The sequence below is a fragment of the Salmo trutta genome, chromosome 35 (genome assembly GCF_901001165.1).
Source record: "Salmo trutta chromosome 35, fSalTru1.1, whole genome shotgun sequence".
Taxonomy (NCBI): domain Eukaryota; kingdom Metazoa; phylum Chordata; class Actinopteri; order Salmoniformes; family Salmonidae; genus Salmo; species Salmo trutta.
The window spans coordinates 5,043,573-5,066,291 of record NC_042991.1 but is presented as its reverse complement, the minus strand read 5'-3'; the positions used below and the strand labels follow the sequence as shown (position 1 = coordinate 5,066,291).

The following is a 22,719-nucleotide window of genomic DNA, read 5'->3' as shown; positions in this document are numbered from 1 at the left end:
GGCACCACTTTGATTATATGCAATGCAGGACAAACAAGTTAACCTAGTAATATCATCAACCATGTGTAGTTAATTAGTGATTATGTGAATATTGATTGTTTTTTATAAGTTTAATGCTAGCTAGCAATTTACCTTGGCTCCTTGCAGCCACAAGGTCCTTTTGATGCTGTACTCGCGTAACAGGTGGTCAGCCTGCCACGCAGTCTCCTCGTGGATTGCAATGTCATCGGCCTTAATTGCCGTCCAAAAAGGCAGATTACCGATTGTTATGAAAACAAATCCTCTCAAGCTCTGTCAGGTTGGATGGGAAGCTCTGCTGCACAGATATGTTCAGGTCTCTTCAGAGATGTTCAATCGGGTTCAAGTCCGGGCTCTGGCTGGGCCACTCAAGGACATTCAGAGACTTGTCCCGAAGCCACTCATGCGTTATCTTGGCTGTGTGCTTATCTTGTGCTGTTGTCCTGTTGGAAGGTGAACCTTTGTCCCAGTCTGAGGTCCTGTGTGGTCTGGAGCAGGTTTTCATCAAGGATCTCTCTGTACTTTGCTCCGTTCATCTTACCCTCGATCCTGACTAGTCTCTCAGTCCCTGCCGCTAAAAAACATCACCACAGCATGATGCTGCCACCACCATGCTTCACCGTAGGGATGGTGCCAGGTTTCATCCAGACGTGACGCTTGGCATTGTCGTGGCTTTACTTTAACATTAATCTGAAAACTGTTATTTATCTAATTAACTAACTATGTTTAATTGTTACCCGATTAAACAGCATCCCAGAGGCGACTCCGGGATGCTGGCCTTCTAGGCAGAGTTCCTCTGTCCAGTGTCTGTGTTCTTTTGCCCAACTTAATCTTTTCTTTTTATTGGCCAGTCTGAGATATGGATTTTTCTTTGCAACTCTGCCTAGAAGGCCAGCATCCCGGAGTCGCCTCATCACTGTTGAGATTGAGACTGGTGTTTTGTGGCTACTATGTAATGAAGCTGCCAGTTGAGGATTTGTGAGGCATCTGTTTCTCAAACTAGACACTCTAATGTACTTGTCCTCTTGCTCAGTTGTGCACCGGGGCCTCCCACTCCTCTTTCCATTCTGGTTAGCCAGTTTGAGCTGTTCTGTGAAGGGAGTAGTACACAGCATTGTACCAGATCTTCAGTTTCTTGGCCTTCATATCTCAGAACAAGAATAGACTGACAAGTTTCAGAAGAAAGTTCTTTGTTTCTAGCCATTTTGAGCCTGTAATCAAACCCACAAATGCTGATGCTCCAAATACTCAATTAGTCTAAAGAATGCCAGTTTTATTGCTTCTTTACTCAGGACAACAGTTTTCAGCTGTGCTAACATAATTGCAAAAGGGTTTTCTAATGATCAATTAGCCTTTTAAAATGATATACTAGGATTAGCTAACACAACGTGCCATTGGAACACAGGAGTGATGGTTGCTGATAATGGGCCTCTGTACGCCTATGTAGATATTCCATAACAAATCAGCCGTTTCCAGCTACAATAGTAATTTACAACATCAACAATGTCTACACTGTATTTCTGATCAATTTGATGTTATTTTAATGGACAAAAATGTTTTTTCTTTCAAAAACAAGGACATTTCTATGTGACCCCAAACTTTTGAACGATAGTGTATGTATGAAGCACAATGTATTTACTGTATTTATTCCCATGTTTTCAAGTACTTGTGACAAATCATGCATTCCGATTCTTCAGTTGATTGCAATGGACACATGATGTGTGTAAAACACTTTTTTGAAGGTTGTAATGATTATGATGCGCTAATTCTAAGCAATTTTCCAGCTATGTGTGGCCCAATGTTTGTTGACATCATACAATGCATTCTGGGGGTAACGTAAATGTCTCTCAGACCAAAGATGTTATAACAAAATGAAGTGAAGGGATGGCTCACTCATCTTTCGAGTAAACTTCCAAAAGGGAATGATGGGAAGTGAATGATGGTAGATGACACACACCCTTCAAACACCAAACATATCTTGTCTCCTCCTCTTATCTTTGGTAGACACGAAAAAACAAACATGGCGGCACGCATAAACTGATGTGATGAATTGTAAATAGTAATTGCTATTAGCTAATTCATATTATGGTTTCTGACAGCCGACAGTTAGATAAATATGACCGCTTGTGTTGTGTTAAGTCAATCTTTCCTCAGTTAGCGCTAAGTCTAATGTAGCCTACATTTTCCGGTTTGGATGATTTGTGTTATTCTGTGGCTACTTCTGTAAATTTCTGAACGTTGCATCCAGAAATAAACTCGTCACATTCAGGACATAACGCTGTGCAAAATGTTTCTTTGAAAAAACAGTGTGGCCAGCTCAAACGCTGACTGTTGCATCAATCATAACTGGACGTTCTAATCACACCGGTTTGAGCGTACGCTACACAGGCCACTGTAGAACGATCACACCCGTGTGTTGGTACGCGTCACAGGGTTAAGAAACGTCATTGTTTTCAGTGTAGTACAGTTTCTGTATAAATTAGTCGAGAGAAGGCAACAAAAATCACATCATGGTATTATTTCTACCACTTAAGAACAATACCATCTCAATGTGCGTCTGCATTTTATTTTCAACTTTTTTTTAACACTACAAAACATACAAATACACACACATACAAACGACAACATCACACAAACATCAACTACATCACACCTGCCCAGACGCACATGCTCACACCCCTGTCTCCAGCGCCCGCATCCCTCTCCACCACATGGCCTCAAACTGCACCATCTCACCATCTCCGTCGCCCACACACTTTCAACATTTAGATAATAAAGTATTTTACCTTTTGATTGTGTTAACGATGGAGGATTGGTTGATTTCCAGTTTTTAAGTATATGTTTTTTCAAGATGATTGACAATAAAATGATCGTCCAACCCATCAGGTTTCTCACTACACCCTCATATGCCATGGACAGATGGATTAAAAGTACATTTACATTGTAAATCATAGTATGAATAAGTCATAGTATGAATACCAGTAGCGTGGGTAAAATCACTGGGGAAGCCATATTACAATCTATGTGTTGTGATAATTGCGCTGTTTGCTCTATAACCTGTTAGTTCATATGCCTTGTGATATATAGGCCTAAAGGCCGAGACAATAAGAAGACACAGTGGCAGAATAAATTCAACCACACCTTTTGTTTCATCACAAAACCAGAGAGCAACCTCTGTCTGGTAAAATCCACAAAGCGTATTGCACGTAACAAACGGTTACATGACCTACAACCTGGTCAAGGTAATGTTTCCGACATTTTCGTACCACTAAACAACTATTGATTTAGAACCACGGAGAGTTACCGCAAGTCGCAAAGAAAACAGGAGCTGCCTCCACTATTCCAGCACCATTTCAAATTCAACATTTCAACATCATCTAATCACCTATGCTTAGCCTAATACAGTGACAACTAAAATATACCAAAAACAATTTAGTCCAATAACATCAGTTAAATATGATGTGGCTGTTCTGATTTCTGTGTGTGCGTGTGTAGTGTGTGCGTGCGTGTGTAGTGTGTGCGTGCGTGCGCGTTCATGCAAGTAGAAAAAACATGTTGACTCACCCTACTTGTAGAGAAATGAAAATGCCTCCTCTCTTTTACGTTGACGGAACGGTCTATCACTCTGTCATACAGTACACACTATCAGTTTTTGTTGTCCTAGGCTACTTGGCTAAAATACTTGCTCGCTAGCCTAACTTAAAATCGAATCAAATCAAATTGTATTTGTCACATGTGCAGAATAGAACAGGTGTAGACCTTACAGTGAAATGCTTACTGACAAGCCCTTAACCAACAATGCAGTTTTAAGAGAAAAAAATTATAATTAAGGAGCAACAATAAAATAACAGTAGCGAGTCTATATACAGGGGGTACCGGTACAGAGTCAATGTGTGGGGGCACCGGTTAGTCGAGATAATTGAGGTAATATGTACATGTAGGTAGAGGTAAAGTGACTACGCATGGATAATAAATAGAGAGTAGCAGCAGCATAAAAAAATGGGGGGTGGGGACAATGCAAATAGTCCGGGTAGCCATTTCATTAACTGTTCAAGAGTCTTATGGCTTGAGGGTATAAGCTGTTAAGAAGACTTTTTGACCTAGACTTGGCGCTCCGGTACGGCTTACCCTGCGGTAGCAGAGAGAACAGTCTATGACTAGGGTGGCTGGAGTCCTTAGCAATTTTTTGGGCCTTCCTCTGACACCGCCTGGTATAAAGGTCCTGGATGGCAGGAAGCTTGGCCCAGTGATGTTCTGGGCCGTATGCACTACCCACTTTAGTGCCTTGTGGTCGGAGGCCGAGCAGTTGCCAAACCAGGCGGCGATGCAACCAGTCAGCTGTAGAACTTTTTGAGGATCTGAGGACCCATGCCAGATCTTTTCAGTCTCCTGAGGGGGAATAGGCGTTGTCATGCACTCTTCACGACTGTCTTGGTGTGTATGGACCATGAGAGTTGGTTGGTAATGTGGACACCAAGGAACTTGAAGCTCTCAACCTGCTCCACTATAGCCCTGTCGATGAGGACGGGGGCGTGCTCGGTCCCCTTTTTTCTGTAGTCCACAATCATCTCCTTTGTCTTGATCATGTTGAGGGAGAGGTTGTTATTCTGGCACCACACTGTCAGGTCTCTGACCTCCTCCCTATAGACTGTCTCATCATTGTCAGTGATCAGTCCTACCACTGTTGTGTCATCGGCAAACGTAATGATGGTGTTGGAGTCGTGCTTGGCCATGCAGACATGGGTGAACAGGGAGTACAGGAGGAGACTGAGCATGCACTTCCTTTAATGAGCAACGTTAGCTAGTTAACATTAGCTACATATTGAACTACATATTGAACTTCCATCCTCTCAGGCCAGGGGCACAATGTATGAATTAATGGTTGGATCAGAGTAGTAGTTATAATCATTGGCCAGTACGGAGAATTAAGTAAAAGCACAAGTCCAAATCTCCATCCATAGCTAATTTAGGAAAGGGCCAATTTTAGCTAGCTAGCCACCGGAGGACAACAAACAACGAGATGCAACAATTCATGTTGTTTCTGTCAATGACGTATGCTCTCAATACGATGTGATAGGAGTGACACCAAATCCAAATCCTTCCTTCAACACTTTTATTTGGCGCGCCAGGACCATTCACAGTTGAGCTCACTCAGTTTAGCTCAATGCTGATTGGCTATTATTTTATACTTTTTATATCAAGCGAGGCCAGATGCTCGCTGGCATCCCTTGCATTCAATGCTATGGGCAGAAACAATGTCATACTCTTTTGGACTAGATAGATAGATAGATAGATAGATAGATAGATAGATAGATAGATAGATAGATAGATAGATAGATAGATAGATAGATAGATAGATAGATAGATAGATAGATAGATAGATAGATAGATAGATAGAGGTGCTGTTTCGCTCCATCACAGCCTCTTGTGAATTGAAGGAAAATGATGAAACACAGAGAGACCTGCCAAGATACATCATTTTTTTATTTTGTTTTATTTTTTATCTCGGTAAATGTTTTTGAGAAGCCTGGCTTCCCTTGGCATCCATTAATGCACGCCACTGGTGAATACATAGTTATATACATCACATACAGGGCCGTCAGAAAGTATTCATACCCCATGACTTATTCCACATTTTGTTGTGTTACAGGGTTTTCAGGGCATGGTCATGTTGGTCAAGAAGGGTGCCTTGACCAACAAGAATTTGGTGAAGAGTTGGAGAGTCTGCTGGGTTCATCGTTGTCCAGATTGTACTGTTAGGTGGTTCGAGAGGTTTCTTTGCCCCGGGTGGCTCGGATGGCGCCCATCCCATGTCGGGCCTCTGCCGGATCCTCAGTTTTTGTTTGCCCAGCCGGTCCAGGAGTTTTTATTTGTTTGTCTTTTGTTTTGTTGGTGACGTCGAGGTGGATTCCGCCGCCGATGGAACCGGGGTGCCTAAGCCAGCCCGTCGGGCTTTCACGAAAACTTTCTGAAGGCACTATACTGTATATGAAGGTACATAGAGCGTGTGAGCATGTGGACTGAGCAGACAGTTAACAGAGAACACACAAAAAAACAAAGAAAGGTTATTCTTTGTACTTTGAGGCGCTATGCATTTTTGGGGCTTTCAAGCTCCAACTACTCTACTAACGCACCAACAGACTGTGGATTATGTTATTGTACATACATTGGAGGAATACTGCCACTTAAGTACTATGGTCAGTTTGTATTACCTCGTAAATGAAGGTATAACGTCCGTTGGGGGTCTACTTCGGGAGAGTCGGTCCACCGAGCGACTGAAGTGGGATGAGTTGAGGCCCCACACATACTTCAGAGAAGTGTCTGATGACCTCCCAGTCACCCCGTCCCAATCCCTCGGATAGAGCCCCTCTCCACTCTCACCAATAACCACCATTGAATCTTAGCTATTATGACAAACAAAAAATAATAATGACTCAGTATCCTCTCCTAAGCTGCCCAGAACTCTTATTCATTTTACAATTGTACTTTTCCCTTGTGAAATTGTTATGCAAAAAGTAGTGTTGTTCCCCTAACCCCATCCAGACTGAAACTTGGGGGACTGTTTGACCCACAGGCCACAGAGGGTTGCCATTGATTTTAGTGAAAGGCTTCAAGTCAGTCTATAGACACATTTATTCGGATCCCCCTTCACTTGTTACCTTGGCAACAACTGCTCTTTCCTGGGGTCCTCACAAAACGACACACACACACACACACACACATGCACACACACACATGTACACACACACAAGCACGCCAGCATGCACACACACGACAACACACACACACCCGCATGCAGGCACACATTACATACCCTTGTGTCTTCATTTTCATTATTATAACTACATTGTACAAATCCTATTTTGCCCCTGCAGTCAATGACATACTCCAACAAATCCTTACTCATCCTTAAAGCGACTTCACAAAAATCCCTGATAATCTGAAAGAGAGAATTTAGGATTCAAACCATGGCCCTAGGTAAGTGCAGAGCATCAAGTACTAACTCTGCTTATTGCTTGTAGGTTCTTTCTCTCCTTTCCCCTTCTCTCACATCTCCTTCCTCCATCTCCTTCAGCTCCCTCCCCCTCCCACTCTCTCTCTCTCTCTCCTCCCTCTCTCTCCCTGTCTTGCCGGTAATGGCATTCTACTGGTAGCCATCTGACCCTTCCCATGGTAATATCCTCTAGAGGTACAGCCTCTCTGATGTAGGCCGTTTAGATTCCACCCTCAGGAGGTACGGCCTCTCTCCTCTGAGTTGTTTAGAATGCATAACTCCTCTCAGTGGACTTCCATTGACTATCACTCCAGAGATGTAACGATGGGCTCTGAACCTCCTGTACTTATCTCTCTCTCTCTTAGAGGAGGGGAATAATTGTTGCTTAGTCACTTTACCTCTACCTATATGTACCTATCTACCTCAATTACCTCGTACCCCTGCACATCGACTAGGTACTGGTACCCTGTGTATATAGCCAAATTATCGTTTCTCATTGTGTATTTATTCCTTGTGTTATTATTGTCCTATATATTTCTCTGAATTGTTGGGAAGGGTCCGTAAGCATTTCACTGTTAGTCTACACCTATTGTTCACGAAGCATGTGGCAAATACAATTGGATTTGATTTTAATGAGATGACCGAGGCGACAGTGTGAAGCTATTTCCACTGATATTACAACAGTTTATCAGCAAAGAAATACATGTTTTTTTCGAAGTAATTTGCAGGAAGATTTTAAAAGTGCAGAGGAATTGAAGCAATTTAGCCGTTGGTCAGGGAATTAAAATACAGAGTGCACCAAAATTCATGCAGTGTTGTAGTAATATGTTTAAAGTGAGATATGAATGACCAGAGAGTCATGGAGAATTCCATATTTGGCTTGAAATTGTGCCCAAATATGCCTGACAGATTCTTTGGCGGTTGCAGATAGTTTTCCAACTGAGTGTGCACATTCCTATGAGATTGGACATAACAAAACATTTATTTGGCATCAAAAGCAACAGTTGATAGTGTGTTGGTATGCATTGTTAGTAGTCTATCTTCTCTGCACAAGAGCAGATGCTGCTGCCTGCTGTTGTGTCCTTGAGCTAGACACTTAACTCACCACAACAACTTCTCCACGAGCAACATGTATGTGTGTGTGTCTTTCAGAGGGGTTCGGATGAAGTGGAAGTCAAATTTTGTCTGGACCTTGTGTACATTCCACCCAAATACTACAATTTATGCTGTTGTTTACCATAGCAATTATTGGAGTGAATCATTCCAACAATCGTTATGTTAAAGTCTCCTTTGCTTCTTTTTATAGCAGCTGTAGCCAGAATGCAACACTCAGACAGGCCAAGGCCATGACATTGCCCACAACACTTTGCAACTCTGCAATGAAAAAGCCATATCTCAGACTGGCCAATAAAAAGAAAAGACTAAGATGGGCAAAAGAACACAGACACTGGACAGACGAACTCTGCCTAGAAGGCCGGCATCCCGGAGTCGCCTCTTCACTGTTGACGTTGAGACAGGTGTTTTGCTGGTACTATTTAATGAAGCTGCAAGTTGAGGACTTGTGAGGCGTCTGTTTCTCAAACTAGACACTCTAATGTACTTGTCCTCTTGCTCAGTTGTGCACCGGGGCCTCCCACTCCTCTTTCTATTCTGTTTAGAGACAGTTTGCGTTGTTCTGTGAAGGGAGTAGTACACATCGTTGTAAGAGATATTCAGTTTCTTGGCAATTTCTCACATGGAATAGCCTTCATTTCTCAGAACAAGAATAGACTGACGAGTTTCAGAAAAAAACACTTTGTTTCTGGACATTTTGAGCCTGTAATTGAATCCACAAATGCTGATGCTCCAGATACTCAACTAGTCTAAAGAAGGCCCGTTTTATTGCTTCTTTAATCTGAACAACTGTAACGCCCTGGCCATAGAGAGGGTTTTTTTGTTCTCTATTTTGGTTAGGCCAGGGTGTTACATGGGTGGGCGTTCTATGTTTATTTTTCTATGTTGGTTTGTTTCTTTGGTTTGGCCGTGTGTGGCTCTCAATCAGGAACAGCTGTAGATCGTTGTTGCTGATTGAAAGTCATACATAGGCAGCCTGTTTTTCCTTTGGGGTTTGTGGGTGATTATTTTCTGTCTAGGTTTGTGTTAATCCTGACAGGACTGTTTGGCTGTCGTTTCTTTTCGTGTTTTGTTTGTAGTGTTCATTCGTTTATTAAAATCCTTTATGATGAACACATCCTCCGCTGCACCTTGGTCTCATTGCGACGACGGTCGTTACAACAACAGTTTTCAGCTGTGCTAACATAATTGCAAAAAGGGTTTTCTAATGATCAATTAGCCTGTTAAAATTATAAACTTGGATTAGCTAACACAACGTGCCATTGGAACACAGGAGTGATGGTTGCTGATAATGGGCCTCTGTACGCCTATGTAGATATTCCATAAAAAATCTGTCATTTCCAGCTACAATAGTCATTTACAACATTAACAAAATCTACACTGTATTTCTGATGAATTTGATGTTATTTTAATGGTCAAAATATGTGCCTTTCTTTCAAAAACAAGGACATTTCTAAGTGACCCCAAACTAAGTGACCCCAAACTTTTATTAGGGAACGAACAGCTGACTGAAGACGGGATGGCCGGGCATTCGTGCGGTTGAGTCCGTTCCTGCGATAACATGGACTCTTAACAGCGTGATGAAACTTTGTTGACAAGGTATTGTAGAAAACGCTGAATAGAATGGGCTTGGAACCTCTAACCCTGGCAATTTAACAGGTAAACTCATGGGTACACTCGCAATGGCTGACTGGTATTGTGATGCAATAATTTCCACTGTAATGTAGAATCTTCATTCAAATTATGTTAACTGATGTGGCTTATGCAATGGTATGTATTTTTTGTAATGTCAGTTGAGTTGAATCAACAAATCACAGCACATATTTATAGATAGACTTCCTGCTTTTACACCTTGCTTTGCTCCTACACTCGCAATAGTCCAAGTCGGTATTAGATAGAACGTTGTGGCCCGCCCGCCTATGGAGAAAACAACTTGTGGTAACCTAGGTTACTCTATTGGCTCACAGAAAAAAGAAAGAAAAATTCAAAAGCAATTTCCTTGCTGTCTGCTTGTTTTAATCAATTACAGAACCATATTTAAGAAAAATTCAACATGTATAAAGATTACTTTTCAACATTGCCTGCTCCCTAACATTCTCAATACTTAGAAAAATGTAATTTTGTAGTCCCTCCCTAATGCCCCACTCCTCTTCAATGGCGACGTTGCTGTATATTGGTGGGAACTGGAACACGCTGTCGTACACATCGATCTAGAGCCTCCCAAACATGCTTATGGGTAACATGTCTGGTGAGCAGGGTTTGGTAGGTTACTTTCTAAATGTAATCCGTTACAGTTACTAGTTACCTGTCCAAAATTGTAATCAGTAACGTAACTTTTGGATTACCAAACTCAGCGACGTAATCTGATTACATTCAGTTACTTTTAGATTACTTTCCCCTTAAGAGGCATAAGAAGAAGACAAAAATGTATGTTACCGGGATAAATCAATGTTAAAGTTTACATAGCTGGCCATATATGGATGTTACATTTTACTTTATGGGTTGGTTATGTAGGCTTTCTACCACATATAATAATACGATAAAATTATATCTTTACATTAAAAACCAAAGTCTATAAGACTTCCAGTCATTCCAATAAATGTTGTACCCCGTGATCATCAAGAATAGGATTTGGAAATAAGGAAGTATAGATTAGCCGAAATTACCTGACCTTAACTAAGGATAATTAAGGACTTATTAGCCAGCCCTACTCTGTTGTTTATGATTGTGTTGTCATGGAGGACTGATTGGGCTCATTGATTCGGTTGATAAATAAAAGCTTCGCTCATGGAATGGCATGCTTTGAGCACTACTGAAAAGTGCTATTTACATGTGAAAAATGAATGCCATATGCTGCATTTGCTATAGGCCTATTGTTTACCTTTTTGTTGGTAACACTTTGATATCATGATAATATGCAGCAGTTTAAAGTGCAAATCCACAGATGAAACGATTACAAAATGGTCGCCCCGCCTCGGTTTTGGTAAAAAGCTGAGGGATGGGCCTGGAGAAATGTAACCACTCTCAGATTAATAGACAGAGCTATGGATGCAAGGATTGACCTTCCATGATATCAAAATTATTGTTTTAACCATGTTTTGAGGCTATACAGTGTTTGTTTACATTTACAATGTTTACAAACATTGGAGAAAAACAAGCTTATATTTTGAGTTCTCATGGAGTGTGTGACAGTTGAAGTAAGCTCATGAGACAAGTTATGTTCTTCCAAAATCAATGGATATATATATGTGTATATGTATATATAATTTTTAAGTCCAAAAATGGATGTAGCAACTACAGAAGCTCCTTTAAGTCTATCGAAAGTGTGCGAGTTTGAACATGTGTCCATTAGGCCTATGAATAAAAACAATTTATCAGCATGAATTAGATTGAGCAATAAAAGCCCCACTTTTATTCCATAGGGTGGGATCTGCACTATGCATCTGTTGCAAGAGCGCATTTTTCACTGGCTGTCCACTGGTTTCAAAAACAATGATTGATAGGCAGCTTAAACTTCTTGAATTCAACCATTATTGAGTTCAAATACACATTTAGATTTGTGAACAGCCATCCACAACAACCCCACTCTATAAGGCACAAATAGCTAAATGAGAGAGCAGCAGCGTGATTCACATCAATGCGCTATGTAGATATCAATAATAGGTGATATCTGTATCGCCATAGACTACACCACCGCTGTCATCCTTACCTCCAAGCCTTTATTCAAGTTGGATCATCTTTGGATGCCGACAGCAGTCGCACCACTGGAAAACACAGCTTGGACTGTAGCCTACAAAAGCCTATTCCTGCTCTTTTCCTGTGATCCATCAAACACATTTGGTGTGTCATCATTGTGGTCTCTGACTTGTAGTCAGACTCGCTCAGGTGGAGCAAACTTAAACTTGAGCATTTTTTTATGCTGAATTTGAATGTCATTGAGAAAACAGAGAAGTGTCAAATATATTTTTTTGCAAACATCCTTTCTGAATTTAAAAGTCATCCTCAAAGTAATCATCTAGTTTTTCAAAAGTATCTGTAATCTGTTTACAATATTTTTGCTGGTAACGTAACGGATTACAGACAGTGGTTTTTTTTGTAATCCCTTACATGTAATGGATTACATGTAATCCGTTACTGCCCAACCCTGCTGGTTAGTATGCAAGCCATGGAAGAACTGGGGCATTTTCAGCTTCCAGGAATTGTCTAAAGATCCTTGCGACATGGGGCTGTGCATTATCATGCTGAAACATGAGGTGATGGCGGCGGATGGCACGACAGTGGGCCTCAGGATCTCGTCACGGTATCTCTGTGCATTTAAATTGCCATCAGTAATATGCAATTGTGTTTGTTGTCTGTAGCTTATGCCTGCCCATACCATAACCCCACTGCCCCCATGTGGCACTCTGTTCACAATGTTGACATCAGCAAACCGTTCGCCCACACAACGCCATGTCTGTCATTTGCCCGGTACATCCGTGAAGAGCACACTTCTCCAGCATGCCAGTGGCCATCGAAGGCCACTGAAGTCGATAACGACGCCGAACTGCAGTCAGGTCAAGGCCCTGGTGAGGACGACGAGCACGCATATGAGCTTCCCTGAGACGTTTCTGACAGTTTGAACAAAAATGATTCGGTTGTGAAAACCCACAGTTTCATCAGCTGTCCAGGTGGCTGGTCTCAGACGATCCTGCAGGTGAAGCAGCCTGATGCGGAGGTCCTGGGCGTATTGTCCCCAGCATAAGGTGCACCTGTGTAATGATCATGCTGTTTAATCCGTTTGTTGATATGCCACACCTGTCAGGTGGATGGATTATCTTGGCAAAGGAGAAATGCTCACGAAAACAAAGTTGTGCACAACATTTGAGAAATAAGCTTTTTGTGCGTATGGAACATTTCTGGGATCTTTCATTTCAGCTCATGAAACATGGGACCAACCCTTTGCATGTTGCGTTTATTTTTTTGTTCAGTATAAATGCCTTCCATGTGATGTTTACCACACACATATCCACGTGTAGTCTACTTGGACAACGGGTCCCCACACTTCCCACTCTACCACACCGAATAGCCTGAAGCCACAGGGCTCTACTGGCAGGTGCTACTTCCCTACGTGGGTGCATCGGGATTTTTGACCTGGTTACATGTACATTGAACAACACAGCAGCTTTTCGGGCACGTTTTGTTAGTTTTGTATAACAAAGAAATCGACGACGGAGTTGGCTCTTTTACAACGTGGGTCAATTTGAAAGAATGTTAATATTCTCCCAATTTGTGGACGTGGTCAAAGGGAATTCCTTGTTATGACGTGAATATCGACTCTTAGTATGACCGCCAGTTCACCTATTATGCCGTCATTGTCTTGAACTTAAACGCCCGTTCTATTCATTCCCTTTAAAATATATATATATGTTGCTATTCGAAAGGTTATTACGGGGACTACAGTCATTTGGCTGGCCAATTACCGTTATCCAAAATACCATGAGCGTCAGAGCCCTAGCTTAGAGACACCAGCCATACTGTACTGTAAGTACAGTCAACATAATGCCTAACATAAGCACCACACACACATACACATACACATATACACACACACACACACACACACCATTGTGTGGTGATGTCCAGTTCTGTATCCATCTGCAGATCTATTCAAATGTCCCTGTCTGATCCCTACAGCACACAGAGCCGTGTCTATGTCTCTCTCTTTCTCTTCCGCCTCCTAACCCTGTCCCGATATAGCCTCCATAAAACTACACTATCATCCGATTAGCTTGTCTCTCTTCCAGGGTTTCTCATAAAGCCCTGTTATAGAGTTTGGAATGGAGCTTTTGGTGGAAAGACAATGAGATACACAGCTGTATCTGAATCCATTTGAATCGAGCACTGAGCGGAAATCACTGGTCTGACTTGACATACCTTTGGCGTTTTGGTGCATTTTCCGTTCCTGGCGTCCTTGATATAGGCGATGTCCAGGAGATCAGTGTCCTTTAAGAAACCAACAGAAATAGAACAGTGAGTTTCAGTCACATGTGGGTTTACTGACTGTATGGTTGATGATGTACTGATGAAACATTGTGATATACAATGGTATCACCCTTTATCAGCCACCCCAAAAATTCAATACAAATTATTAGTATATCCCAACATTGGGCTATAGCGTGAAATTGAATACTACAACTGGATGAATCATGATGAAAGATAATGTTGTTGAAAGCCTGGGCAGAGGCTAAGTGCAGGCAAATCTTTTCTAATATTTCTTTCTGGTGGAGGAGCTTCAGCATGGAACAGGTTTGTGTGTGTGTCTTTGTGGCGCAACATTGATGAAGCAGTAACAGCCTGCTGAGGAACAGTCTTACCGTAGAGAGTTAGGTTATACTTCATGGAGTGCACAGAAACTGTCTCCCCTGTCCAGAACGGGATAATAATAGCTTTATTTGCCTCATAAAATAGTAAATAAATCAAACTGTGTGTTATATCTCTCATAAAGCTTTGATTGAGAATAGCCTATGCTTAGACTTTAGGACAACACCTTCTTAGGCTAGAATATTTGGGAAATAAGCCACTGTTCATAACTTGAACTTGTCTTAAATATTTTATGATAGGCCAGTAGGAGGACAGGTTATTGGCTATTTGGTTTTCAACCTCGCATGGAGGGGATTTCCCCGGCACATGTGTCATTTATTTTTGAATACTTTATAAAAATGATCATTTTTTAAAACAGCTAGACACAAGATAGATAAGGAGCGTCTGTTGTAAAAACATTTTTTATAGGTTTAGGCTAGAGCAGTGGTGGTGGCTGGAGAAGTGGGCATACTCAGATTATTGCTCAAAATTTCCCAAACAGGAAAGGCACCCTTCTTCCTATAGTTTTTTCAGGTCTCACTCTCAAAACAATTCTTTTTTTTAAAATAGAAAAACAGCAAAAGTCAGATGTTCTAATTCCACAAGAATGATTAAAGCACATAAGGAGACCATTTCTGATGTCTGGGAAAAATCTAAACACATTTTTTTGAGAGAGTGTAGTTAATTATTATTGGGCACCTAGCAAGAGTACATTTGGCTAGCGGTGTTTCTGTACTGTACAATGTAGGCCTGCAGTGTACATGATGTAATGGCAAGAGTTTGCCCTCTCAATTGATACAAATCATCATAAAATCACTCTGCCAGGCAGGCCTACTTTGCAGTCAACATTTAATTTGAAAGGTTTTTTAGGGAATGCCTTTAGAAATGTTTATTCAAACAGTGCATTACGACTGAATTGCACATCGCAAAGATCCAACCAAGACTTCGGAGCAAACTTTTTCAATACCTGGCTTGCATACCCATTGTTATCATTTATTGGTAGATATCATGAGTTGAACGGTCTTTCTAAACGACACTACTGGCTACCGATGTCGTTACTCTGTGAGCTGCTCCATGTGACAACCAGTGGAGAGCTGCGCACTCTTGCTGCGATATTACACTCAAGGCACGCGTGTGAATATTTCACGTGCTTTACGATTGTGTAGGCTACTTTGTGCATTATTTCTCTATTGTAATACATCATTGATACCTCCACTACACTACTTTGATAGAGTACGTGTCAATGGGGATGCAGATCAGAGTATACGCAATGCCCACTGAACAAAAAGTGGGTATAGCCCCCACTACACCACCGTGCTAGAGCCTAAAGGGCTCTCCACAGTGATTTCACAGTCTACGCATAAGGACCTAAGGAGCCTCATTTGCATCGCACAAACTACATAGAGAGCTTTGCAAACGAAGCTCCGTCAGACAGACTGTGTGGAGCCCTTAAGGCCCATGCATCTGACAGAGAGAGAGAGAAACAATGTTTTCTGACTCGACATTTTGCGCTGTTTTGGTGGAATTCTCCACTCTGTCTGGCCTACACTCCTCTCCTGCGTTCTGTATATAACGTATTTATTCAAATAGGCTATAGCAAATAGGAATCGGCAAATTTCTCGGGATGTCACTTGCGTGCTGCCCTGCTGTGTGCTGCGAGACTCTGTTCTGCGCGACGCCAGTCAAGTTGAAATAGGCTAAACCAGAACCATATATATATATATATATATATATATATATATATATATATATATATATATATATATATGAGTTAGGCCAATGAGCTTGAAAATTCAGCGTCACTTCCTCCTCCATAGCCGTTGCTAAGTGATAATTAACGCTTCCGCGTTGTGCTGTTCATTTATGATAGTTTTCAATACCTATGAAGATGTCCTTGAAAGCAGATATGCAATTTGCTACCACTACAACACAGTAAAGACTTGGACACACAGTATGGTGAATGCTAATCAATTAAAACGTCTGTTCAATTCCTAGGGAACTGTCAGAGGCAGGCATCAACAACATTTCAAAAATAAAGCTCCATATGGGCGCTAATATAGCTGACCCTGGCCTAACTCTTTATAAACCCTGAGTGTACAAAACTTTCCATGACATAGACTGACCAGGTGAATCCAGATGAAAGCTATGATACCTTATTTATGTCACCTGTTAAATCCACTTCAGTCAGTGTAGATGAAGGGGAGGAGACAGGCTAAAGAAGATTTTTTAAGCTTTGAGACAATTGAGACATGGATTGTGTATGTGTGCCATTCAGAGGGTGAATGGAAAGACAAAACTTTTAAGTGCCTTTGAACGGGGTATGGTAGCACAGTAGGTGCCAGGCGCACCAGTTTGAGTGTGTAGAACTGAAACGCTGCTGGGTTTTTCACCCTCAACAGTTTCCCGGGTGTGTCAAGAATGGTCCACCACACAAACGACATCCAGCCAACTTGACATAACTGTGGGATGCATTGGAGTCAACATGGGCCAGCATCCCTGTGGAACGCTTTCGACGCCTCGCTCACACACACACCTTGTGGAGTCCAATTGAGGCTGTTCTTTTAAAAAAAAATGTTTACTCCTTTTTCTCCCCATTTTGCTGGTATCTAATTGGTAGTTACAGTCTTGTCTCATCGCTGCAACTCCCTATCAGACTCGGGAGAGGCGAAGGTCGAGAGCCACGCGTCCTCCGAAACACGGCCCAGCCAAGCTGCACAGCTTCTTGACGCAATGCCCACTTAACCCGGAAGCCAGCTGCACCAATGTGTCGGAGGAAACACCGTACACCTGGCGACCATGTCAGCGTGCACTGCACCCGGCCCGCCACAGGAGTCGCTATAGCGTGATAGGACAAGGACATCCCTGCCGGCCAAACCCTCCCCTATCCCGGACGACGCTGGGCCAATTGTGCGCCGCCCCATGGGTCTCCCAGTCGCGGCCAGCTGTGACAGAGCCTGGACTCAAACCCAGAATCCAATTGAGGCTGTTCTGAGGGCAAAAGGGTGTGCAACTCAATATTATGAAGGTGTTCCTTTATTTGTTATCTCCAATCATTGTTATCTCAACCATACCCTAACCACTGCTCATCGTGTCGAGTGGACACATAGCTGTTTCATGTCCCAGTAAACTAGGGTCGGGCAATATATTACGATAGCATAGTCTACCGACAATGATTAACAGCCATCGTCAACGGTGACGTCATCGTGATGTGACAGATAATGGTTTAGCCCAGAGCCATATACACTGAGTGTACAAAACATAACAACAGAACAGTGTGCGTGTTGGTGTCACGGTGTGTGTGTGTGTGTGTGTGTGTGTGTAGGGTAGTGGTTAGGAAACACATGGGGGATTCATTTGGAGAGGATATGGATGTACTGTATGCATGTCACCCAGCCTAGAAACACTAACACTCACTGTCTTACAATAACACACTCACGTGTGCAATTCGGCCATAAGTAGGCTACAAAAATATCCCCAAGTGGACTGAAATCCTGCCAAAAAGAGGATTCACACACTCACACAGACACAAACTCATCTGCACACACACACACAGTGAATATGTACCTGTGAACAATTGACTCAACGGCTACTTCCCTCCTTTTCTTCTCACACAAACACTCTTTTTTGTTACAAACAATGCTTGCTTTGTATTTTGAATTTATCACAATTGTAAACATTGTGCTTTGTATCGTGAAAAGAGCAAACGCCAGTCTGGTAATAGTAGCCTATCACTTTGGCCTACAGTGTTTAGAAATAAATGTGGACTATTTGTCTTCTCTTCGATCGGTAACACCAACCTGTCTTTCACCAACACTCAGAACTGGAGTGTATTCATTCCGCCTAACAGTCGCAAAATGTTTCTACTGGACAAATTCAGGTACGTCCCTCCCCATTTCGTTCCGCTTGCTTCCGCTGAACAAACGTTTTGCAACAGAACCGGCAGAATGAATACACCATGAGGGGTACACGCGCCAGTCAAGTTCACAACTTGATCCACAGGTTTCCCAGCTCTGGTCATTTTGGTTTCTCCCATTTCGGGGTGTTTTCATTGTTTATTAGAAACGCTAATGTTAATATGCAAATGTTGTCTTTGTTTTGATGAACGTGTTAATTGTTGGTCATTGTTGTGTATATTGGGCAACAGTATTGACTTTCAAACATGATATCGCCGTTTAAATACGAAATATTTTACATAATATGCTAGGCTACCTGTTTAAAGGACAAGTTAACCTATTTGTAACACAATTTATGTCAATTAAATGTTATAGAAGTGTTCAGAAATTGAAATTGTGTCATTTTTTACTTTAGCCGCAATGTTATATTCCATTTTGTTGGACTTGAGCGATACTTCTCCGTGTGCGAGCACGCACGTGCTTTCTTATTCCCATTGTGGTGACATAAAGCAAGCGCACGCACGCACACGGAACGCTGCAGATCAAGCTTGAAATGACACGATTGAATGTGAACCACATCTAAAGACCTGCGTACTGAGAGCGTTGCTATTTCTAAAAGGACATATTTGGAGCCTTCGTTCAAGTTTTATCTGTGCCCCTGCAACTGCAGAACGCGCACCAGGAAGCATTTCGCTGGTGGGGTAAGTTTCTCCAAACCAAGTGAAATCGCAAAAAAGTGTCTGGACACTTTTATAACATGTCATTTTTTGGGGGTAAAAAAAAAAGGGAATTTGTCCTTTAAAGGTGTTAATGGTTTGTGCCAGGGTTATGCCGGTGCTCCTCATTCTGATTGGGTTGTTCGTGCAGGTAACATGTTATAGCACTCAAACTCTGGATCCAGTCTTCTCATCACCTGCACGGTTATGAACACCACCCACTGTTGCACTTGACCTCTTGACTCTGTATGAACTGTTGCTGTTCTAAAACCAACTAAATAATGTAGGCTTCCTGGTCACACACACACACACACACACACACACACACACACACACACACACACACACACACACACACACAGTCTCTCTTTCACTCTCGCAAAGAATGTGCTATTTCTCTCTCTCTCGCTTTGTCTAATCTCTTTCTACTTTTGATGTGGTCCTTTGTAGCTCAGCTGGTAGAGCATGACACTTGTAACACCAGGGTAGCGGGTTTGATTCCCGGGACCACCCATACTTAGCGTGCAAGTCTGTAAGTCGCTTTGGATAAAAGCGTCTGCTAAATGGCTTATATTATTAAACCATCCTGTTGTCTTCTCCACATGCCATCTGTACTTGTTGGACAGTGTTGTGCTAATGACATGGTGAGTATGTTTGTGTATGTTAGCTCAGCTGGATGACTGGAGGTCAATGGAGCAAGCCTTACTCTCAACGAAGCATATATCGCTCTCTCTATCTCTGCTCTCTCTCTATTTCTCTGCCTTTCTCTCCCCTCCCCTCTCAGGCCTTGTTAATGAAAGGAGGACATGAGAAAGGAACCACATTATGATTTAAATATGCCTCTCTCCACCAGGGCTCTCACTAACCACATCTTAAATACCACTGCACCACCGCTCCAAATGGAGGTCTAGACCGCACTTACCATCCATTATTGATACAGTAGAGTCGGGCGAGGTCCTTTCAGTTCCATGTTCCATTTTAGAGTTCCATGTTCCATGGAGGCAACAGAGAGAAGACCACACAGTCTTAGCTAGACTGAAAGCATCGGGATGTTACTCAAAATGGGGGCACTGAAATATTCACAGTACATACTGTTGAGGCATTGAAGGCAGGCTGACATGGGCAAGTGTTCTACTGCTCGGTCTATGGGATTACCCACACAATTAAATATACATTTTTGTGATTTAGAAGATGCTCTTGTGCAAAGTGATTTACAATAAGCTCATTTAAGGAAGGTAAAGCAACCACCAATTGAAAGTAAATCAAATCACATAAAATCTAATCATGTATCCTTCCACACTACAAATAAGCGTGGAGATATTTCTTCGGGGCCAGAAATGACAATTGTGATTGGTGGAAAGCAGGGTACAGAAGTATCACAAGTCATTTCTTTTCACCGACCAACGTCACAAGAACGAAATGCAGCCGTCACCGAGTCTAAGTAGCCTCAAATTTGGCCACTCTGCACCAAGCCACTGCCAAGTCAAATCGTAAGGGAGAGAGAGGGAGGGAATGAAGGAGCCTACCTTTCTATCATCTTATTTCACGCTAATTTGCTAAAATTGTGTCTTTGAAACGAGCTGTATTATGATTGTGTTAAGTGAACTCCCTGCTCTGACCAGAAGGAAACCCTGTCTGCATCCCAAAATAGCACACTATTCCCTACATAGTGCACTACTTTTGACCAGAGCCCTCCACTCTATGGTTCCTGGTCAAAAGTAGTGCACATTCGTAGGGAATAGGGTGCCATTTGGGAATCTTTGTAAAGTCTGGACCTCCACTCATAGCAGTCAACATTACAGCAGGCTGGTGATCCACAGGGTCACTCTTTCACTCTCAAAGAATGTGCAATGACTATTTCTCTCTCTCTCATCTCTTTCTTTCTCATACTTTCTCTCTCTCTCTCTCTCTCTCTTGCAGTGCATGCTGGGAGTTTTTTTGGAGGTGGAGTGTTTGGTTTAGAGGGCTCTGTCCTAACTAACTTTCTTGATTATTTTCTTGGTCTTTTCTTTCAATTTCATTTTCTATGGTGGAGGGTTAATGCACTATTTGTTTTAGAGGCATCCACAGGTTTCTTCAAAGTTAGGGTGGAAGAGGACAGAGTAAGTTTCCTTCGACAAGAGTGGTAGTTGCAAATGTGCCTCTGTTTATTACGGATGATCAAATCAGGAAAGAGCTGAGTGGTTTTGGTAAGTTTGCTAGTGGTTTTCGTGTCGGCAGGTTTTCAGGCAGATGCCGTTAAGCACGTTATTTCGTTCCGGAGGCAAGTGTTTATGTTTCTGAACAACAATGAGCAACAGCTAAATGTGCATTTTAAAGTGAGGCATGGGGAGGGGCTCTATGCAGGGTTTGCCAGCACAGATAGTCTATGGTGTTTTGAGTGTGGGGATTTGGGGCATAAGAGCTTTGCGTGCCCACATAAAGGCCATAGACAAGGTGAGGGCACAAGCCCCAGTGGGGGAAATCGAAGCCAACGTGCGGTTGGCAATGAGATGCAGACAGCAGAGGCTGGGCCTAGTCATGCCAGGGATGGTGGGGTAGCGGAGGCTGGGTCTAGTCAGGCTAGAGATGGTGGGGTAGCGGAGGCTGGGCCTAGTCAGGCTAGAGATGGTAGGTAGCTGAGGCTGGTTCTAGTCAGGCTAGAGATGGTGGGGTAGCTGAGGCTGGGTCTAGTCAGGCTAGAGATGGTGGGGTAGCTGAGGCTGGGTCTAGTCAGGCTAGAGATGGTGGGGTAGCTGAGGCTAGGTCTAGTCAGGCTAGAGATGGTGGGGTAGCGGAGGCTGGGCCTAGTCAGGCTAGAGATGGTAGGTAGCTGAGGCTGGGTCTAGTCAGGCTAGAGATTGTGGGGTAGCTGAGGCTGGGTCTAGTCAGGCTAGAGATGGTGGGGTAGCGGAGGCTGGGCCTAGTCAGGCTAGAGATGGTGGGGTAGCTGAGGCTGGGTCTAGTCAGGCTAGAGATGGTGGGGTAGCTGAGGCTGGGTCTAGTCATGCTATGGATGGTGGGGTAGATGAGGCTGGGCCTAGTCAGGCTAGAGATGGTGGGGTAGCTGAGGCTGGGTCTAGTCAGGCTAGAGATGGTGGGGTAGATGATGCTGGGTCTAGTCAGGCTAGAGATGGTGGGGTAGCTGAGGCTGGGTCTAGTCATGCTATGGAGGGTGGGGTAGCGGAGGCTGGGTCTAGTCAGGCTAGAGATGGTGGGGTAGCTGAGGCTGGGTCTATTCAGACTAGAGATGGTGGGGTAGCTGAGGCTGGGTCTAGTCAGGCTACAGATAGTGGGGTAGCTGAGGCTGGGTCTAGTCAGACTAGAGATGGTGGGGTAGCTGAGGCTGGGTCTAGTCAGGCTAGAGATGGTGGGGTAGCTGAGGCTGGGTCTAGTCAGACTAGAGATGGTGGGGTAGCGGAGGCTGGGTCTAGTCAGGCTAGAGATGGTGGGGTAGCTGAGACTGGGTCTAGTCAGGCTAGAGATGGTGGGGTAGCTGAGGCTGGGTCTAGTCAGACTAGAGATGGTGGGGTAGCTGAGGCTGGGTCTAGTCAGGCTAGAGATGGTGGGGTAGCTGAGGCTGGGTCTAGTCAGACTAGAGATGGTGGGGTAGCGGAGGCTGGGTCTAGTCAGGCTAGAGATGGTGGGGTAGCTGAGACTGGGTCTA

At 43.1% G+C, this 22,719-nt stretch overlaps 1 protein-coding gene across 5 annotated transcripts in view; it reads right to left on the bottom strand.

Moving 5' to 3' along the window:
• LOC115174482 (1-phosphatidylinositol 4,5-bisphosphate phosphodiesterase beta-1) overlaps positions 1-22,719 on the bottom strand; it is a 213,001-nt gene that overhangs the window by 148,652 nt on the left and 41,630 nt on the right. For all 5 annotated transcript variants that reach the window (XR_003871785.1, XM_029733035.1, XM_029733036.1 and 2 more), the window contains exon 3: positions 14,039-14,107. Coding sequence is in view for 4 of the 5 variants with exons in the window: in XM_029733035.1 (XP_029588895.1) it covers positions 14,039-14,107 (69 nt within the window). In the remaining variant the exon portion in view is untranslated. The remainder of the gene's footprint in view (positions 1-14,038; positions 14,108-22,719) is intronic.